General features: G+C 40.0%; 1 protein-coding gene across 3 annotated transcripts in view; it reads left to right on the forward strand.

Moving 5' to 3' along the window:
* The window catches only part of gabrb3 (gamma-aminobutyric acid type A receptor subunit beta3), a 115,082-nt gene that overhangs the window by 79,926 nt on the left and 13,272 nt on the right, over window positions 1-21,884 (forward strand). For all 3 annotated transcript variants that reach the window (XM_061977576.1, XM_061977578.1, XM_061977577.1), the window contains 3 exons: window positions 6,319-6,401; window positions 12,003-12,140; window positions 15,712-15,864. In XM_061977576.1, coding sequence (XP_061833560.1) covers window positions 6,319-6,401; window positions 12,003-12,140; window positions 15,712-15,864 — 374 coding nt within the window. The remainder of the gene's footprint in view (window positions 1-6,318; window positions 6,402-12,002; window positions 12,141-15,711; window positions 15,865-21,884) is intronic.

Below are 21,884 nucleotides of genomic sequence, written 5' to 3' on the forward strand. Positions count from 1 at the left end.
AATCAATGTAAAGATATGTCTGTCCATTCATATACATATATGATACAAAGATATGTCTGTCCATTTACATATACAAATAATATAAAGATATGTCTGTCCATTCACATACATAAATAATCTAAAGATACATCTGTCCATTCATATACATATATGATATAAAATATGTCTGTCCATTTACATATACAAATAATATAAAGATATGTCTGTCCATTCACATACATAAATAATATAAAGATACGTCTTTCCAGTCACATACATAAACAATGTAAAGTTATGTCTGTCCATTCATATACATAAATAAGGTAAAGCTATGTCGGTCTATTCACGTTCACAATTAATGTAGATATGTCTGCCCATTCACATAAACAAATAATATACAGATATGTCTATCCGTTCATCTACATAAATACTGTATAGATATGTTTGTCCGTTCACATTTTCAAATAATATAAAGGTATGTCTGTCCAGTCACATACATAAATAACGTAAAGATATATATGTCCATTCACATATACAAATAATATAAAGATATGTCTGTCCATTCACATAGACAAGTAATGTAAAGATATGTCTGTCCATTCATATACATAAATATTATAAAGATAATCTGTCTATTCACATACACAATCAATGTAAAGACATGTCTGTCCATTCATATACAAATATGATATAAAGATATGTCTGTCCATTTACATATACAAATAATATAAACATATGTCTGTCCATTCACATACATAAATAATATAAAACTACGTCTGTCCAGTCACATACATAACCAATATAAAGATATGTCTGTCCATTCACTTAAACAATTAATGTAAAGATATGTCTGTCCATTCACATACCATTCATCGACGTCCCACTGGGGTGAGTTTTTCCTTGCCCGTATGTGGGCTTTGTACCGAGGATGTCGTTGTGGCTTGTGCAGCCCTTTGAGACACTTGTGATTTAGGGCTATATAAATAAAGATTGATTGATTGATTGATATACATAAATAAGATGAAGATATGTCTGTCTCTTCACGTTCACAATTAATGTAAATATGTCTGCCCATTCACATAAACAAATAATATAAAGATATGTCTATCCGTTCATCTACATACATACTGTAAAGATATGTTTGTCCGTTTACATTTGCAAATAATATAAAGATATGTCTGTCCAGTTACATACATAAATAACGTAAAGATATATATGTCCATTCACATATACAAATAATATAAATATATGTCTGTCCATTCACATAGGAAAGTAATGTAAAGATAGGTCTGTCCATTCATGTACATAAATAATATAAAGATACATCTGTCTATTCACATACACAATCAATGTAAAGATATGTCTGTCCATTCATATACATATATGATATAAATATATGTCTGTCCATTTACATATACAAATAATATAAATATATGTGTCCATTCACATATATAAATAGCAGAGGTGTGGACTCGAGTCACATGACTTGGACTCGAGTCAGACTCGAGTCATGAATTTAGACTCGACTTGACAAAATGTAAAAAGACTTGCAACTCGACTTAGACTTTAACATCAATGACTTGTGACTTCACTTGGACTTGAGCCTTTTGAATTGACATGACTTGACATTACTTGCTACTTTCCCCAAAACCCAAAGATGAAAAAGTTATTCGGGAGCGCTCCGTATTTTTCATTGTGTACTTGTCTATCAGCGTTGCGTGTGTCAGCTGGTGTAGTCTCAGTACAACAGCCAATCAAATTAGATCTACTTTGTTTTCATCACACAGCATTCATCCAATCAAATTGCAGGACAACCAACGAAGACGACATGTCCAAACCACACGCCAGTGAACAAAAAATGATACCTAAAATAATTTTATTTGGGTATAAAAATTACGAGGTGGTCAACACAAAACGGTTTGCAGTATGCAACACATGCGGTTCCAAAATTACTGATGGAGAGGCAACAACTTCCAACTTCGTCCGGCATTTGAAGTTGCACAAAGAACGGTAAGTTTTGAATGTAAGATAACGTTTATTGGCTAAGTAACGTGACTTTTATTTGCTGTGTAGTTAAATCAGTGAGGCTGTAAACTCACTGCTAACGTTATAACGTTATTGCAAACACGGGAATCTGTTGCAGTTCACTACCTTATTCATACTTTTTGTTCAGAGATTTTTTTTAAGCAGGGTTACATTAGTCAATATATCACACGTAACGTTAGACGGCGGTCAGCAGCACCGCGTATTTTAGCCACCTAAAAAAAGACAAAAATAGTAAAATAAAGGTCAGTTAAAATGTATACTATATTATGAATATGTGTACCGTTTTAGCTAGCTTTCTGACATACTGTTGGTTGTTTACCTCAGTAGTCCCCAACCACCGGGCCGCGGCCCGGTACTGGTCCGTGGATCGATTGGTATCGGGCCGCACAAGAAATATATATATATTTTTTTTTCTTTTTTTAATTAAATCAACATAAAAAACACAAGATACACTTACAAGTAGTGCACCAACCCAAAACAACTCTCTCCCCCCTTTTGTTCTGGGCATTGAACATGAAGACTCTTCCTTCACTGTTCCGAGTGGCCATGAGAGTCTTGGCAGTGCCTGCCTCCAGTGCTCCAGTGGAGCGAGTTTTCAGCCATGGTGGCATCATACTACGCCCCCATCGTGCACAAATGACTGACAGACTCTTGGCTAATTTGGTCTTTTGCAAATGCAATGCAGCATAGGGCCCTGACATATAAAAAGTACAACTTTTTTGTTATGTTCACGTATATGTCATGTTTTTTCAATGTTAACACTTTTGTACAAATAAGTACATTTGCACTTTATTTTTCAATGTGTTTGTTCTGTAAAGGAATGAGTTAATGTTTAAAATGACTGGTTAATAGTGCTATTATGAAGTGCAATGTCAGCACAATTTTCTTTCCTGCAATTTCAAATGCACTTGTTTTAATAAATAAATACAGCGTTTGAAAAGCATACACAATCTGTGTTAATATATTAGTCTGTGGTTAAAAGGACTTGAAAGGACTCGAAACTCAAAATGCAGGACTTGGGACTTGACTTGAGACTTTCCAGTCTTGACTTTGGACTTGACTCGGGGCTTGCCTGTCTTGACTCGGGACTTGACTCGGACTTGAGGGCAAAGACTTGAGACTTACTTGTGACTTGCAAAACAATGACTTGGTCCCACCTCTGATAAATAGCATAAAGATACATCTGTCCAGTCACTTACACAAATTAATGTAAATATATGTCCTTCCATTCATATACATAAATAAGATAAAGATGTGTCTGTCTATTCACGTTCACAATTAATGTAGATATGTCTGTCCATTCATATACATAAATAATATAAAGAATGTCTGCCCATTCACATAAACAAATAATATAAAGATATGTCTATTCGTTCATCTACATGAATACTGTAAAGATATGTTTGTCCGTTCACATGTGCAAATAATATAAAGATATGTCTGTCCAGTCACATACATAAATAACGTAAAGATATACATGTCCATTCACATATACAAATAATATAAAGATATGTCCATTCATTCACAGACACAGGTAAAGTAAAGAGTTATTGGTCCCTTTACATACACATTTAAGATAAAGCAATGTCAGTCCATTCACATAAAAAGTTAATGTAAATATAAGTCCATCCACATACACACTTATTGTAAAGATATGTCGGTCCATTTACATAAACAAATAATGCAAATATATGTCAGTATGTTCACATACAAAATTAACAAAAATGCATGTAAGTCCATTCACAGACACAGTTAACGTGAAGCTATATCAATATGTTCACATATGAAATTAACGTAAACATATGTAAGTCCATTCACATACACAATTAACGTAATGATACGTCAGTATATTCACATGTAAAATTAACATGAATATATGTAAGTCCATTCACATGTACAGTTTACGTAAAGATATGTCAGTATATTCATATATAAAATCCATGTGAAAATATGCAAGTCCATTCACATACACAGTTAAGTCACATATAAAAATAACGTCAATATATGTGAGTCCATTCACATACACAATTAACATAAAAATATGCCAGTCCATTCACATATAAGATTAACGTCAATGTATGTAAGTCCATTCACAGACACAGTTAACGTAAAGATATGTTGGCCCATTGACATACACTGGTACTGTAAAGATATGTTGGTCCATTTACATACACATTTAATGTAGAGCAATGTTAGTCCATTAACGTACAAAGTTAATGTAAAGATAAGTAAGTCCTTTTACATAATTCTTGTAAAGATATGTTGGTACTTTCACATACAAAATAAATTAAAGATATGTCGGTCCATTCACATAAACACTTAATGTAAAGATATGTCAGTATGTTCACATACAGTGTATACATTTCATGAAAATATATGTAAGTCCATTCACATACACAGTTAAATTAAAGATATGCCACTCTATTTACATATATAATTAACGTCAATGTATGCAAGTCTATTCACATACAGTTTACGTAAAGATATGCCAGTATATTCATATATAAAATTCATGTAAAAATATGCAAGTCCATTCACATACACAGTTAACACAAACGTTAATTCACATATAAAAATAACATCAATATATGTAAGTCCATTCACATACACAATTAACATAAAAATATGCCAGCCCATTAACATATAAGATTAACGTCAATATATGTAAGTCCATTCACAGACACAGTTAACGTAAAGATATGTTGGATTGACATACACTGGTACTGTGAAGATGTGTTGGTCCATTTACATACACATTTAATGTAGAGCAATGTTAGTCCATTAACGTACAAAGTTAATGTAAAGATAAGTAAGTCCATTTACACAATTCTTGTAAAGATATGTTGGTACTTTCACATACAAAATTAAATAAAGATAAGCCGGTCCATTCACATAAACACATAATGTAAAGATATGTCAGTATGTTCACATATACATTTCATGAAAATATATGTAAGTCCATTCACATACACAGTTAAATTAAAGATATGCCAGTCTATTTACATATAGAATTAACGTCAATGTATGCAAGTCTATTCACAAACACAGTTTACGTAAATATATGCCAGTATATTAACATATGAAATTAACGTCAATATATGTAAGTCCATTCACATACAGTTAACGTAAAGATATGTCATTATATTCACATATAAAATTAACCTCAATATATGTAAGTCTACTCACAGACAAAGTTGACGTAAAGATATGTTGGTCCATTCACATACATAGGTACTGTACAGATATGTTGGTGTATTTACATACACATTTAATGTAAAGCAATGTCAGTCCATTCACATACAAAGTTAATGTAATACTTGTAAAGATATGTTGGTACTTTCACATACAAATTAAATAAAGATATGTCGGTTTATTCACATAAACAGATAATGTGAAGATATGTCAGTCTATTCACAGACACAGTTTACGTAAAGATATGCCAGAATCCATCCATTTTCTACCGCTTGTCCCTTTCGGGGTCGGGGTCGCGGGAGGGAGGGGGGGGTCTGGAGCCTATCTCAGCTGCCAGTATATTCACATATAAAATGTATGTAAATAAATGTAAGTCCATTCACATAAACAAATAATGTAAAGATATGTCATTATATTCACATACAAAATTAACGTCAATATATGTAAGTCTATTCACAGACAAAGTTAATGTAAAGATATGTTGGTCCATTCACATACATAGGCACTGTACAGATATGTTGGTGTATTTACATACACATTTAATGTAAAGCAATGTCAGTCCATTCACAAACAAAGTTAATGTAATTCTTGTAAAGATATGTTGGTACTTTCACATACAAATTAAATAAAGATATGTCGGTTTATCACATAAACAAATAATGTGAAGATATGCCAGTCTATTCACAGACACAGTTTACGTAAAGATATGCCAGAATCCATCCATTTTTTACAGCTTGTCCTATTCGGGGTGCTGGAGCCTATCTCAGCTGCCAGTATATTCACATATAAAATGTATGTAAATATATGTAAGTCCATTCACATAAACTTTTAATGTAAAGATATGTCAGTTTGTTTAAATAAAAATGTCATGTAAATATATGTAAGTCCATTCACATGCACATGCACAGTTAACATAAAGATACGCCGGTCCATTCACATCTGTCTGTCCTTTCACATACAAGTGTAAACATTGCACTTCTTCAGTTCACTCGCAAGTGCGCTGCAATGCTGGCGTGAGAGTGAGAGTGGCGCCCCCTGCCTGACACCGACAAGCGATAAACTTCTTTATTTTTCTTCATCTGCGCGTTTCTCCCCTCACAGAATCACCACCACAGCCGCCTGCATGATGGACCTGAGGAGATACCCGCTGGACGAGCAGAACTGCACGCTGGAGATCGAGAGCTGTGAGTCCAGCCGGCACACACACGCACACGCACACGCACACGCACACGCACACGCACACGCACACGCACACGCACACGCACACGCATACACACACACACAGTAGCGATCGGGCACCCTCATTAGCGGGGATGAAATGTGTGCCATCCATAAAGCGCCTGCCCCTCCCATCTTTTACAAGGCTGTAAGCGCGTGTCTGTACGCGACACGATTTACATGTGCTGCAATCAGCGCTTCCGCGCTCATAAATCAGCCGCCTGCCATCGGGCCTCCCGCACGTACTCCAGTGATTCATTTCGTCGCGTCGTACGCTTGTCAATCCACAAGCTCAGGGTCTTTTTCTGCCTTTTTTAACTGAGGAATGAGCGCGTGACCCGACAAACTGTATGCAAATGGAGACACCACCATAAACAACACTTGTACGAATAAAGTATGCAGCGACTTTGGGCGAAATAAAAGAAAAGCAGCACCGCTTGCCACCGACAGTAAGACACACCACTGTGCTCTCATCTGTTTGTCCATTCACATATACAAAAAGGTACACATTTGCCTGTGCATATACACATCTGATGTTGACATATGCATAAACCGTCATAGTGTAAACATGTCTGTCCATTCACATGCAGTACACATAGTGTAAACATATATCTGTCCATTCACATACACTCATAGTGTAAACATCTTTGTCCATTCACATACAGTACACTTACAATGATGTAGACATATGTTTGTCCATTCACATACACACTTAATATCAAACAAAACAATCATATGAGCAGCCAAATCATATAGGCACATGATGCAAAACTCTGTAAGTATATCCACTCTCTACACATGACGTAAACCTCTGTTTGTCCATTCACATACACATGATATGAAACAAAACGATCACATGAGCAGCCTTTCACATACGCACATGTTGCAAATCTATATAAGTCTATTCACACTCTACACGTGACGTAGACATTTGTTTGTCCATTCACATACACACTTAATATGAAACAAACGATCATATGAGCAGCTTTTTATATACGCACATGATGCAAACCCATGTAAGTCTATTCACATTCTACACGTGACGTCGACATGTTTGTCCATTCACATACAAACTTAATATGAAACAAAACGATCATATGAGCAGCTTTTCATATACACACATAATGCAAACCTTTGTAAGTCTATTCACTCTCTACACATGACGTAAACCTCTGTTTGTTCATTCACATACACTTAATATGAAACAAAACGATCATATGAGCAGCCTTTCACATATGCACATGATGCAAACCTATGTAAGTCTATTCACACCCTACACATGACGTAGACATCTGTTTGTTCATTCACATACACACTTAATATGAAACAAAACGATCATATGAGCAGCCTTTCACATATGCACATGATGCAAACCTATGTAAGTCAATTCACACTCTACACATAATGTAGACATCTTTTTGTCCATTCACATACACACATAATATGACACAAAATGATCATATGAGCAGCCTTTCATACACGTACATGATGCAACTCTATGTAAGTCTATTCACACCCTACACATGACGTAAACATCTGTTTGTCCATTCACATACACACTTAATATGAAACAAAACGATCACATGAGCAGCCTTTCACACACGCACATGATGCAAATTTATGTAAGTCTATTCACACCCTACACGTGACGTAGACATGTGTTTGTTCATTCACATACACACTTAATATGAAACAAAGCGATCATATGAGCAGCCTTTCATATATGCACATGATGCAAACCTAAGTAAGTCTATTCACACCCTACACATGACGTAGATATCTGTTTGTCCATTCACATACACACTTAATATGAAACAAAACGATCATATGAGCAGCCTTTCATATATGCCCATGATGCAATTCTCTGTAAGTATATTCACACTCTACACATAATGTAGACATCTGTTTGTCCATTCACATACACACATAATATGAAACAAAACAAGCATATGAGCAGCCTTTCATATAGGCACATGATGCACATCTATGTAAGTCTATTCACTCTCTACACATGACATAAACCTCTGTTGTTCCATTCACATACACACATAATATGAAACAAAACGATCACATGACCAGCTTTTCATATTTGCACATGATGCAAACCTCTGTAAGTCTATTCACACTCTACACAAAATGTAGACATCTGTTTGTCCATTCACATACACACATAATATGAAACAAAACAATCATATGAACAGCCTTTCATATAGGCACATGATGCAAATCTATGTAAGTCTATTCACACTCTACACATAATGTAGACATCTGTTTGTCCATTCACATACACACTTAATATGAAACAAAACGATCATGTGAGCAGCCTTTCATATATGCACATGATGCAAACCTCTGTAAGTCTATTCACTCTCTACACATGACGTAAATCTCTTTGTCCATTCACATACACACTTAATATGAAACAAAACGATCATATGAGCAGCCTTTCATATATGCACATGATGCAAACCTAAGTAAGTCTATTCACACCCTACACATGACGTAGACATCTGTTTGTCCATTCACATACACACTTAATATGAAACAAAACGATCATATGAGCAGCCTTTCACATATGCACATGATGCAAACCTATGTAAGTCTATTCACACCCTACACATGACGTAGACATCTGTTTGTTCATTCACATACACACTTAATATGAAACAAAATGATCATATGAGCAGCTTTTCATATATGCACATGATGCAAACCTATGTAAGTCAATTCACACTCTACACATAATGTAGACATCTTTTTGTCCATTCACATACACATAATATGAAACAAAACGATCACATGAGCAGCCTTTCACATACGCACATGTTGCAAATCTATATAAGTCTATTCACACTCTACACGAGACGTAGACATTTGTTTGTCCATTCACATACACACTTAATATGAAACAAACGATCATATGAGCAGCTTTTTATATATGCACATGATGCAAACCTCTGTAAGTCTATTCACTCTCTACACATGACGTAAATCTCTTTGTCCATTCACATACAAACTTAATATGAAACAAAACGATCATATGAGCAGCTTTTCATATACACACATAATGCAAACCTTTGTAAGTCTATTCACTCTCTACACATGACGTAAACCTCTGTTTGTTCATTCACATACACTTAATATGAAACAAAACGATCATATGAGCAGCCTTTCACATATGCACATGATGCAAACCTATGTAAGTCTATTCACACCCTACACATGACGTAGACATCTGTTTGTTCATTCACATACACACTTAATATGAAACAAAATGATCATATGAGCAGCTTTTCATATATGCACATGATGCAAACCTATGTAAGTCAATTCACACTCTACACATAATGTAGACATCTTTTTGTCCATTCACATACACACATAATATGACACAAAATGATCATATGAGCAGCCTTTCATACACGTACATGATGCAACTCTATGTAAGTCTATTCACACCCTACACATGACGTAAACATCTGTTTGTCCATTCACATACACACTTAATATGAAACAAAACGATCACATGAGCAGCCTTTCACATACGCACATGATGCAAATTTATGTAAGTCTATTCACACCCTACACGTGACGTAGACATGTGTTTGTTCATTCACATACACACTTAATATGAAACAAAGCGATCATATGAGCAGCCTTTCATATATGCACATGATGCAAACCTAAGTAAGTCTATTCACACCCTACACATGACGTAGACATCTGTTTGTCCATTCACATACACACTTAATATGAAACAAAACGATCATATGAGCAGCCTTTCACATATGCACATGATGCAAACCTATGTAAGTCTATTCACACCCTACACATGACGTAGACATCTGTTTGTTCATTCACATACACACTTAATATGAAACAAAATGATCATATGAGCAGCTTTTCATATATGCACATGATGCAAACCTATGTAAGTCAATTCACACTCTACACATAATGTAGACATCTTTTTGTCCATTCACATACACATAATATGAAACAAAACGATCACATGAGCAGCCTTTCACATACGCACATGTTGCAAATCTATATAAGTCTATTCACACTCTACACGTGACGTAGACATTTGTTTGTCCATTCACATACACACTTAATATGAAACAAACGATCATATGAGCAGCTTTTTATATACGCACATGATGCAAACCCATGTAAGTCTATTCACATTCTACACGTGACGTCGACATGTTTGTCCATTCACATACAAACTTAATATGAAACAAAACGATCATATGAGCAGCTTTTCATATACACACATAATGCAAACCTTTGTAAGTCTATTCACTCTCTACACATGACGTAAACCTCTGTTTGTTCATTCACATACACTTAATATGAAACAAAACGATCATATGAGCAGCCTTTCACATATGCACATGATGCAAACCTATGTAAGTCTATTCACACCCTACACATGACGTAGACATCTGTTTGTTCATTCACATACACACTTAATATGAAACAAAATGATCATATGAGCAGCTTTTCATATATGCACATGATGCAAACCTATGTAAGTCAATTCACACTCTACACATAATGTAGACATCTTTTTGTCCATTCACATACACACATAATATGACACAAAATGATCATATGAGCAGCCTTTCATACACGTACATGATGCAACTCTATGTAAGTCTATTCACACCCTACACATGACGTAAACATCTGTTTGTCCATTCACATACACACTTAATATGAAACAAAACGATCACATGAGCAGCCTTTCACACACGCACATGATGCAAATTTATGTAAGTCTATTCACACCCTACACGTGACGTAGACATGTGTTTGTTCATTCACATACACACTTAATATGAAACAAAGCGATCATATGAGCAGCCTTTCATATATGCACATGATGCAAACCTAAGTAAGTCTATTCACACCCTACACATGACGTAGACATCTGTTTGTCCATTCACATACACACTTAATATGAAACAAAACGATCATATGAGCAGGATTTCATATATGCACATGATGCAATTCTCTGTAAGTATATTCACACCCTACACATAATGTAGACATCTGTTTGTCCATTCACATACACACATAATATGAAACAAAACAATCATATGAGCAGCCTTTCATATAGGCACATGATGCACATCTATGTAAGTCTATTCACTCTCTACACATGACATAAACCTCTGTTGTTCCATTCACATACACACATAATATGAAACAAAACGATCACATGAGCAGCTTTTCATATTTGCACATGATGCAAACCTCTGTAAGTCTATTCACACTCTACACAAAATGTAGACATCTGTTTGTCCATTCACATACACACATAATATGACACAAAACGATCATATGAGCAGCCTTTCATACACGCACATGATGTAAATCTATGTAAGTCTATTGACACCCTACACATGAAGTAGACATCTGTTTGTCCATTCACATACACACTTAATATGAAACAAAACGATCATATGAGCAGCTTTTCATACACGCACATGATGCAAACCTATGTAAATCCATTCACGTACACACAATTATTTTGTTCTATGTGTTGCTTTGCGCTTCAGACGGCTACACGACCGACGACATCGAGTTCTACTGGAAAGGAGGCGACACGGCGGTGACGGGCGTGACGCGAATTGAGCTCCCGCAATTCTCCATCGTGGACTACAAGCTGGTCTCCAAGAACGTGGTCTTCTCCACCGGTAAAGTACTTTGCTTTGGTCTTTGGAAGTTTGCATTTTAATGTTAATATGCTAGAATGCTATGGTTAGTATGCTAACCGTTAGTACTAAGTGGGGGCGTGTCTTAATGAAATTAAACAATGGATGTCCGCTAACTTCTTGCAACTCAACGCCAAGAAAACGGAAATGCTGATTATCGGTCCTGCTAAACACCGACATTTATTTAATAATACCACCTTAACATTTGACAACCAAACAATTACACAAGGCGAATCAGTAAAGAATCTGGGTATTATCTTCGACCCAACTCTCTCGTTTGAGTCACACATTAAGAGTGTTACTAAAACGGCCTTCTTTCATCTCCGTAATATCGCTAAAATTCGTTCTATTTTATCCACTAGCGACGCTGAGATCATTATTCATGCGTTCGTTACGTCTCGTCTCGACTACTGTAACGTATTATTTTCGGGTCTCCCTATGTCTAGCATTAAAAAATTACAGTTGGTACAAAATGCGGCTGCTAGACTTTTGACAAGAACAAGAAAGTTTGATCATATTACGCCTATACTGGCTCACCTGCACTGGCTTCCTGTGCACTTAAGAAGTGACTTTAAGGTTTTACTACTTACGTATAAAATACTACACGGTCTAGCTCCGTCCTATCTTGTCGATTGCATTGTACCATATGTCCCGGCAAGAAATCTGCGTTCAAAGAACTCCGGCTTATTAGTGATTCCCAGAGCCCAAAAAAAGTCTGCGGGCTATAGAGCGTTTTCTATTGGGGCTCCAGTACTATGGAATGCCCTCCCGGTAACAATTAGAGATGCTACCTCAGTAGAAGCATTTAAGTCCCATCTTAAAACTCATTTGTATACTCTAGCCTTTAAATAGCCCCCCTGTTAGACCAGTTGATCTGCCGTTTCTTTTCTTTTCTCCTCTGCTCCCCTTTTCCTTGAGGGGGGGGGGCACAGGTCCGGTGGCCATGGATGAAGTGCTGGCTGTCCAGAGTCGGGACCCGGGGTGGACCGCTCGCCTGTGCATCGGCTGGGAACATCTCTGCGCTGCTGACCCGTCTCCGCTTGGGATGGTGTCCTGCTGGCCCCACTATGGACTGGACTCTTACTATTATGTTGGATCCACTATGGACTGGACTCTCACAATATTGTGTCAGACCCACTCGACATCCATTGCTTTCGGTCTCCCCTAGAGGGGGGGGGGGTTACCCACATATGCGGTCCTCTCCAAGGTTTCTCATAGTCATTCACATCGACGTCCCACTGGGGTGAGTTTTTCCTTGCCCGTATGTGGGCTTTGTACCGAGGATGTCGTTGTGGCTTGTGCAGCCCTTTGAGACACTTGTGATATAGGGCTATATAAATAAAGATTGATTGATTGATTGAAGTCAAATGACTCTGAAGTATTTGGCTGCAAAATTGGCCAAAAAAAGTTAGCATGCTAGAATGCTACTGTTAGCATGCTAACAGTTAACGTGTGTCAAGTACCAAGTCATATGACTCTGAAGTGTTCGGCTGCAAAATTGGCTAAGAAAGTTAGCATGCTAATGGTAGCATGCTAATGTCAATATGCTAACAGTTGGCATGTGTCAAGTACCACGTCATATGACTCTGGAGTGTTTGGCTGCAAAATTGGCTAAAAGGGTTAGCATGCTGGAGTGCCAATGTTGGCATGCTAACAGTTAACGTGTGTCAAGTACCAAGTCATATGACTCTGAAGTGTCGGCATGCAAAATGAGCTTTAAAAAAATGTGCATGCTAATGTTAGCATGCTAACAGTCAGCATGTATCAAGTACCAAGTCATATAAGTATAGAGTGTTTAGCTGCAAAATTGGCAAAGAAAGTTAGCATGCTAACTATAGTATGCTAGTGTGCTAATGTCAATATGCTAACAGTTAACGTGTGTCTCATACCAAGTCATATAACTCTGAAGTGTTCCGCTGCAAAATTGGTTGAAAAAGTTAGCATGTTAATGTTAGCATGCATGTGTCAACTGCCAAGTTATATGAGTCTAAAGCTGCAAAACTTGGCTAAAACAGTTAGCATGCTAATGGTAGTATGCTATTGTCAATATGCTACTTGTTGGCATGCGTCAGGTACCAAGTCATATGACTCTGAAGTGTTTGGATGCAAAATTGGCACAAAAAAAGTTAGCATGCTAGAAAGCTAATGTAAGCACGCTAACAGTTAACGCATGTCAAGTACCAAGTCAATTGACTCTGAAGCGTCCGCATGTAAAATTTGCTTTAAAAAAATGTGCATGCTAATGTTAGCATGCTAACAGTCAGCATGTATCAAGTACCAAGTCATTTAACTCTAGAGTGTTCGGCTGCAAAATTGGCTAAGAAAGTTAGCATGCTAATGGTAGCATGCTAATGTCAATAGGCCAACAGTTGGCATGCGTCATGTACCAAGTCATATGACTCTGAAGTGTTTGGATGCAAAATTGGCAAAAAAAAAGTTAGCATGCTAGAAAGCTAATGTAAGCACGCTAACAGTTAACGCATGTCAAGTACCAAGTCAATTGACTCTGAAGCGTCAGCATGTAAAATTAGCTTTAAAAAAATGTGCATGCTAACAGTTAACGTGTGTCAAGTACCATGTCATATGACTCTAGAGTGTTCAGCTGCAAAATTCACTAAGAAAGTTAGCATGCTAATGGCAGCATGCTAAGGTCAATATGCTAACAGTTGGCATGTGTCAAGTACCACGTCATATGACTCTGGAGTGTTTGGCTGCAAAATTGGCTAAAAGGGTTAGCATTCTGGAGTGCTAATGTTGGCATGCTAACAGTTAACGTGTATCAAGTACCAAGTTATATGACTCTGAAGTGTTCCGCTGCAAAATTGGCTAAAATAAGTTAGCATGCTAGAATGCCAATGTTAGCATGCTAACAGTTAGTGTGTGTTAGGTACCAATACTCTAGAGCGTCGAAATGTAAGTTTTGGTTTAAAAAATGTGCATGCTAATGTTAGCATGCTAACAGTTAACTCTGTTAACAGTTGATTTTGAGAGGCTGCAAAATTGGCACAAAAAAAAGTTTGCATGCTAATGGTAATATGCCAATGTCAGCATGCTAACAGTTAGCATGTGTCAAGTACTAAGTCATATGACTCTGACGTGTTCCGCTGCAAAATTGGCCCAAAATTATATTTAGCATGTTAATGTTAGCATGCATGTGTCAACTGCCAAGTTATATGAGTCTGAGGCTGCAAAATTAGGCTAAAACAGTTAGCATGCTATTGTTAGCAATGCTTGATTGACCTATTGTATTGGTTTTAGCATCTTTAATGTATCAAAGTGGCCCCCGCATCCTTCCAGGTTTATTCATGTGGCCCTCGCTGGAAGAAGTTTGGACTATCCAGCCTCCGACTCCATATTGTGTGACGTCAGCGTTTTTTTCAAGCGCTACGTTCACGCTAATGAGGTGTCGCGCCTTGCTAACCTCGCAAGAAGGCACATCAACAGCCCAGCCGCCGTGGCGGGTTAGCGTAGCGACGCCCGCCATGTGCGAGATTGTGAGTGTCTGTCACGCTAATGAGAGAAACGCTAACAGTGACGTGTTGATTGCGCGCAGGTGCCTACCCTCGCCTGTCGCTCAGCTTCAAGCTGAGGAGAAACATCGGCTACTTCATCCTGCAGACGTACATGCCCTCCACCCTCATCACCATCCTGTCCTGGGTCTCCTTCTGGATCAACTACGACGCCTCGGCCGCCAGAGTAGCTTTAGGTACGACTTCATGTGCAACCAAACATGCTAATATGCATTCAAACATGCTAATGTACATCCAAACATGCTAATGTCCATCCATCCATCCATCCATCCATCTTCCTCCGCTTATCAGAGGTCGGGTCGCGGGGGCAGCAGCCTAAGCAGGGAAGCCCAGACTTCCCTCTCCCCAGCCACTTCGTCCAGCCCCTCCCGGGGGATCCCTAGGCGTTCCCAGGCCAGTCGGGAGAGATAGTCTTCCTAACGTGCCCTGGGTCTTCCCCGTGGCCTCCTACCGGTCGGACGTGCTCGAAACACCTCCTGAGGGAGGCGTTCGGGTGGCATCCTGACCAGATGCCCGAACCACCTCATCTGGCTCCTCTTGATGTGGAGGAGCAGCGGCTTTACTTTGAGCTCCTCCCGGATGACAGAGCTTCTCACCCTATCTCTAAGGGAGAGCCCCGCCACCCGGCAAAGGAAGCCCATTTCGGCCACTTGTACCCGTGATCTTGTCCTTTCGGTCATGACCCAAGGCTCATGACCATAGGTGAGGATGGGAACGGAGCTCGACCGGTAAATGGAGAGCTTTGCCTTCCGGCTCAGCTCCTTCTTCACCACAACGGATCGATACAGCGTCCGCATTACTGAAGACGCCGCACCGATCCGCCTGTCGATCTCACGATCCACTCTTCCCTACAAGGTACTGGAACTCTTTCACTTGGGGAAAGATCTCCTCCCCAACCCGGAGATGGCACTCCACCCTTTTCCGGGTGAGAACCGTGGACTCGGACTTGGAGGTGCTGATTCCCATCCCAGTCGCTTCACACTCGCAGCTGCGAACCGATCCAGTAAGAGCTGAAGATCCTGGCCAGATGAAGCCATCAGGACCACATCATCTGCAAAATCAGAGACCTAATCCTGCAGCCACCAAACCAGATACCCTCAACGCCCCGACTGCGCCCAGAAATTCTGTCCACAAAAGTTTTGAACAGAATCGGTGACAAAGGGCAGCCCTGGCGGAGCCCAACCCCCACCGGAAACGGGTCCAACTTACTGCCGGCAATGCTCTGACACCGATCATACAGGGAGCGGACCGCCACCATCAGACAGTCCATACTCTGAGCACTCCCCACAGGACTTCCCGGGGTACACGGTCGAATGCCTTCTCCAAGTCCACAAAGCACATGTAGACTGGTTGGGCAAACTCCCATGCACCCTCAAGGACCCTGCCGAGAGTATAGAGCTGGTCCACAGTTCCACAACCAGGAAGAAAACCACACTGTTCCTCCTGAATCCGAGGTTCGGCTATCCGGCGTAGCCTCCTCTCCAGTACACCTGAATAGACCTTACCGGGAAGGCTGAGGAGTGTGATACCACGATAGTTGGAACACACCCTCCGGTTCCCTTTCTTAAAGAGAGGAACCACTACCCCGGTCTGCCAATCCAGAGGCACCGCCCCTGATGTCCACGCGATGTTGCAGAGTCTTGTCAACCAAGACAGGCCCACAGCATCCAGAGCCTTAAGGAACTCCGGGCGGGTCTTATCCACCCCCGGGTCCTTGCCACCAAGGAGCTTTTTAACTACCTCGGCAACCTCATCCCCAGAAATAGGAGAGCCCACCACTGCTTCCTCATAGGAAGAGGTGTTGGTACCATTGAGGAGGTCTTTCGAAGTATTCCCTCACCGATTCACAACATCTGCAGTCGAGGTCAGCAGAACACCATCCCCACCATACACGGTGTGGACATTGCACCGCTTCCCCTTCCTGAGGCGGCGAATGGTGGTCCAGAATCGCTCCGAAGCCGTCTGGAAGTCGTTTTCCATGGCTTTCCCGAACATCTACCATGTCCGAGTTTTTGCCTCCGCAACCGCTGAAGCCGCACACCGCCTGGTCTGTCGGTACTCGTCTGCTGCCTCAGGAGTCCTATGAGCCAAAAGAATCCGATAGGACTCTTTCTTCAGTTCTAGGATTACCGCCACGACAGGCACCAACCACCTTGCGGCCACAGCTCCAATCGGCCGCCTCAACAATAGAGGTACGGAACATCGTCCACTCGGACTCAATGTCCAGCGCCTCCCTCGTGAAATGTTCATTCTGTTCTTCCGGAGGCGGGAATTGAAACTCTCTCTGACAGGAGACTCTGCTAGTCATTCCCAGCAGACCCTCACAATGTGTCTGGGCCTGCCAGGTCTGTCCGGCATCCTCCCCCACCATCGCAACCAACTCACCACCAGGTGGTGATTGGTAGAAAGCTCCGCCCCTCTCTTCACCCGAGTGTCCAAAACATGAGACCGCAAATCCGATGACACGACTACAAAGTCGATCATTTAACTGCGGCCTCGGGTGTCCTGGTGCCAAGTGCACATATGGACACCCTTATGCTTGAACATGGTGTCCGTTATGGACAATCTGTGACGAGCACAAAAGTCCAATAACAAAACACCACTCGGATTCAGATCCGGGCGGCCATTCTTCCCAATCACGCCTCTCCAGGTTTCACTGTCGTTGCCAACATGAGCGTTGAAGTCCCCCAGTAGAACGAGGGAATCACCCGGGGGAGCACCCTCCAGTACTCCCTCAAGTGAATCCAAAAAGGGTGGGTACTCTTGGCTGCCGCTTGGCGCATAAACTCAAACGACAGTCAGGACCCATCCCCCCCACCCGAAGGCGGAGGGAAGCTACCCTCTCGTCCACTGGGATGAACTCCAACGTGCAGGCTTTGAGCCGGGGGGCAACAAGAATTGCCACCCCAGCCCGTCGCCTCTCACTGCTGGCAACGACAGAGTGGAAGAGAGTCCCGCCCCTGGAACTGGTTCCAGAGCCCTTGCTGTGCGTTGAAGTGAGTCCGACTATATCTAGCCGGAACTTCTTCACCTTGCGCACTGGCTCAGGCTCCTTCCCCCCCAGCGAGGTGACGTTCCACGTCCCAACAGCTTGCTTATGTAGCCGAGGATCTGACGGCCAAGTGCCCTGCCTTCGGCTTCCGCCCAGCTCACACTGCACCCAACCTCTATAGCCCCTGCTATGGGTGGTGAGCCCATTGGAGGGGGGACCCACGTTGCCTCTTCGGGCTGTGCCCGGCCGGGCCCCATGGGGACAGGCCCGGCCACCAGGCGCTCGCCATCGTGCCCCACCTCCGGGCCTGGCTCCAGAGGGGGGCCCCGGTGACCCGCGTCCGGGCGAGGGAAATATGGGTCCTTCGATTGTATTTTTCATAGAGGTCTATTGTGCAGCCAAACATGCTAATGCGCATCCAAACTTGCTAGCGCTCATGCTAAGGCCAACATGCTAAGGGTGAAAACTACTTTGCACAAAACAAAGCAAAACACTTCAGTAAGACACCATTCTCTTCTTTCACATACACATCATGTAAACATGTCTATCCATTCACATACACACACACATTTGTCTGTCCATTCACATAACTATTGTAAAGATCTGTCCGTCCAGTCATATGCACACACTGAATTCAAGCATGTGTGTGCCCATTCACTTGCACACAGTGTAAACATGTCTGTCCATTCACACATATACACAAACTACACACGTGTTCGTCCATTCACATGCACACTGAATCCAAGCATTGGTATGCCCATTCACACAGAGTATAAATGTTAGTCCATTCACATATACAGTCCGCACACAATTCAAACTTGTCTGTCCATTCACATATTCCAACATTGTTAGAACATCTGTCTGTTTATTCACATGCACACACATACAGTATTTATACATGTCTGTCAATTCACATACCCCAACATAATTAGAACATGTGTCTGTCTATTCACATACCTATTGTAAATATTTTCCTGTTTATTCACATACACACTGAATTCAAGCATTTGTATGTCCATTCACATGCACACAGAGCATGCATGTTTGTCCATTCACTTATACAGTACACACACACACACACACACACACACACACACACACACACACACACACACACACACACACACACACATACAATTCAAACTGGTCTGTCCATTCACATATACAAATATATTGAGACATGTTTGTCCATTCACATTTTCCAACATTGTTAGAACATATGTCTTGTCTATTCACATACCTCTTGTAAATATCTGTCTGTCCATTCACATGCACACACATATTTAGACATGTCTGTCCAGTCACATATTCCAACATTGTTAGAACATATGTCTGTCTATCACATACCTATTGTAAAGATGTCTGTTCATTCACATGTACACACATAATTTAGACATCTGCCAGTTTATTCACATGCACACTGAATTCATTAATTTGTATGTCCATTCACACGCACACAGTGTAGCCATGTTTGTCCATTCACATATACAGTACACGCACAATTCAAACTCGTCTGTTGAATCACATATACAAACATATTTAGACATGTCTGTCCATTCGCATACTCCAACATTGTTAGAACATACGTCTGTCTATTCACATACCTATTGTAAATATATGTCTGACCATTCACATGCACACACATATTTAGACATGTCTGTCCATTCATATATCCCAACATAGCTAGAACATTTGTCCGTCTAGTCACATACCTTTTGTAAATATTTTCCTGTTTATTCACATACACACTGAATTCAAGCATTTGTATGTCCATTCACATGTCCACAGAGCATGCATGTTTGTCCATTTACTTATACAGTACACACACACACACACACACACACACACACACACACACACACACACACACACACACACACACACACACACACACACACACACACAATTCAAACTGGTTTGTCCATTCACATATACAAATATATTAGACATGTTTGTCCATTCACATATTCCAACATTGTTAGAACATCTGTCTTGTCCATTCACATACCTCTTGTAAATATCTGTCTGTCCATTCACGTGTACACACATATTTAGACATGTCTGTCCATTCACATATTCCAACATTGTTAGAACATGTGTCTGTCTATTCACATACCTATCGTAAAGATATGTCTGTCCATTCACATGTACATACATAATTTAGACATCTGCCAGCTTATTCACATGCACACTGAATTCAATAATTTGTATGTCCATTCACACGCACACAGTGTATACATGTTTGTCCATTCACATATACAGTACATGCACAATTCAAATGTGTCTGTCCATTCACATATACACACACACGTATTTAGACATGTCTGTTCATTCACATACTCAACCATTGTTAGAACATATGTCTGTCTATTCACATACCTATTGTAAATATCTGTCTGTCCATTCACATGTACACACATATTTAGACATTTCTGTCCATTCACATACATCAACATAATTAGAACATTTGTCTGTCTGTTCACATACCTATTGTAAATATTTTTCTGTTTATTTACATACACACTGAATTCTAGCATGTGTATGTCTATTCACATGCACACAGAGCATGCATGTTTGTCCATTCACTTATACAGTACACACATAATTCAAATTGGTCTGTCTATTCACACATACACACATATTTATACATGTCTGTCCATTCGCATACTCCAACATTGTTAGAACATATGTCTGTCTATTCCCATACCTATTGTAAATATCTGTCTGTCCATTCACATGTACACACATTTAGACATGTCTGTCCATTCACATATTCCAACATTGTTAGGTCATCTGTCTATTCACACACCTATCATAAACATATGCCTGGTTATTCGCATCCACAATGAATTCAAGCAAGCGTCTTCCCATTTGTATGCACACAAGGTAAACATGTCTGTCCATTCACATACATACACACCATTTAGACATGTTTCTGTCTATTCACATATACAGACATAAATGAGGCATTTGTCTGTCCATTCAAATATACACACATATTTAGACATGTCTGTCCATTTACACATTCCAACATTGTTAGAACATCTGTATGTCCATTCACATACCTATTGCAATTATCTGCCTGTTTATTAGCCAACACACTGAATTCAAGCATTTGTTTTTCCATTTACATGCACAGAAGGTAAAAATGTCTATCTATTAATACACACATAAATGAGACATTCGGCTGTCCATTCACATGTA

Source organism: Nerophis lumbriciformis, linkage group LG18 (assembly GCF_033978685.3).
Source record: "Nerophis lumbriciformis linkage group LG18, RoL_Nlum_v2.1, whole genome shotgun sequence".
In the NCBI taxonomy this organism is placed as follows: domain Eukaryota; kingdom Metazoa; phylum Chordata; class Actinopteri; order Syngnathiformes; family Syngnathidae; genus Nerophis; species Nerophis lumbriciformis.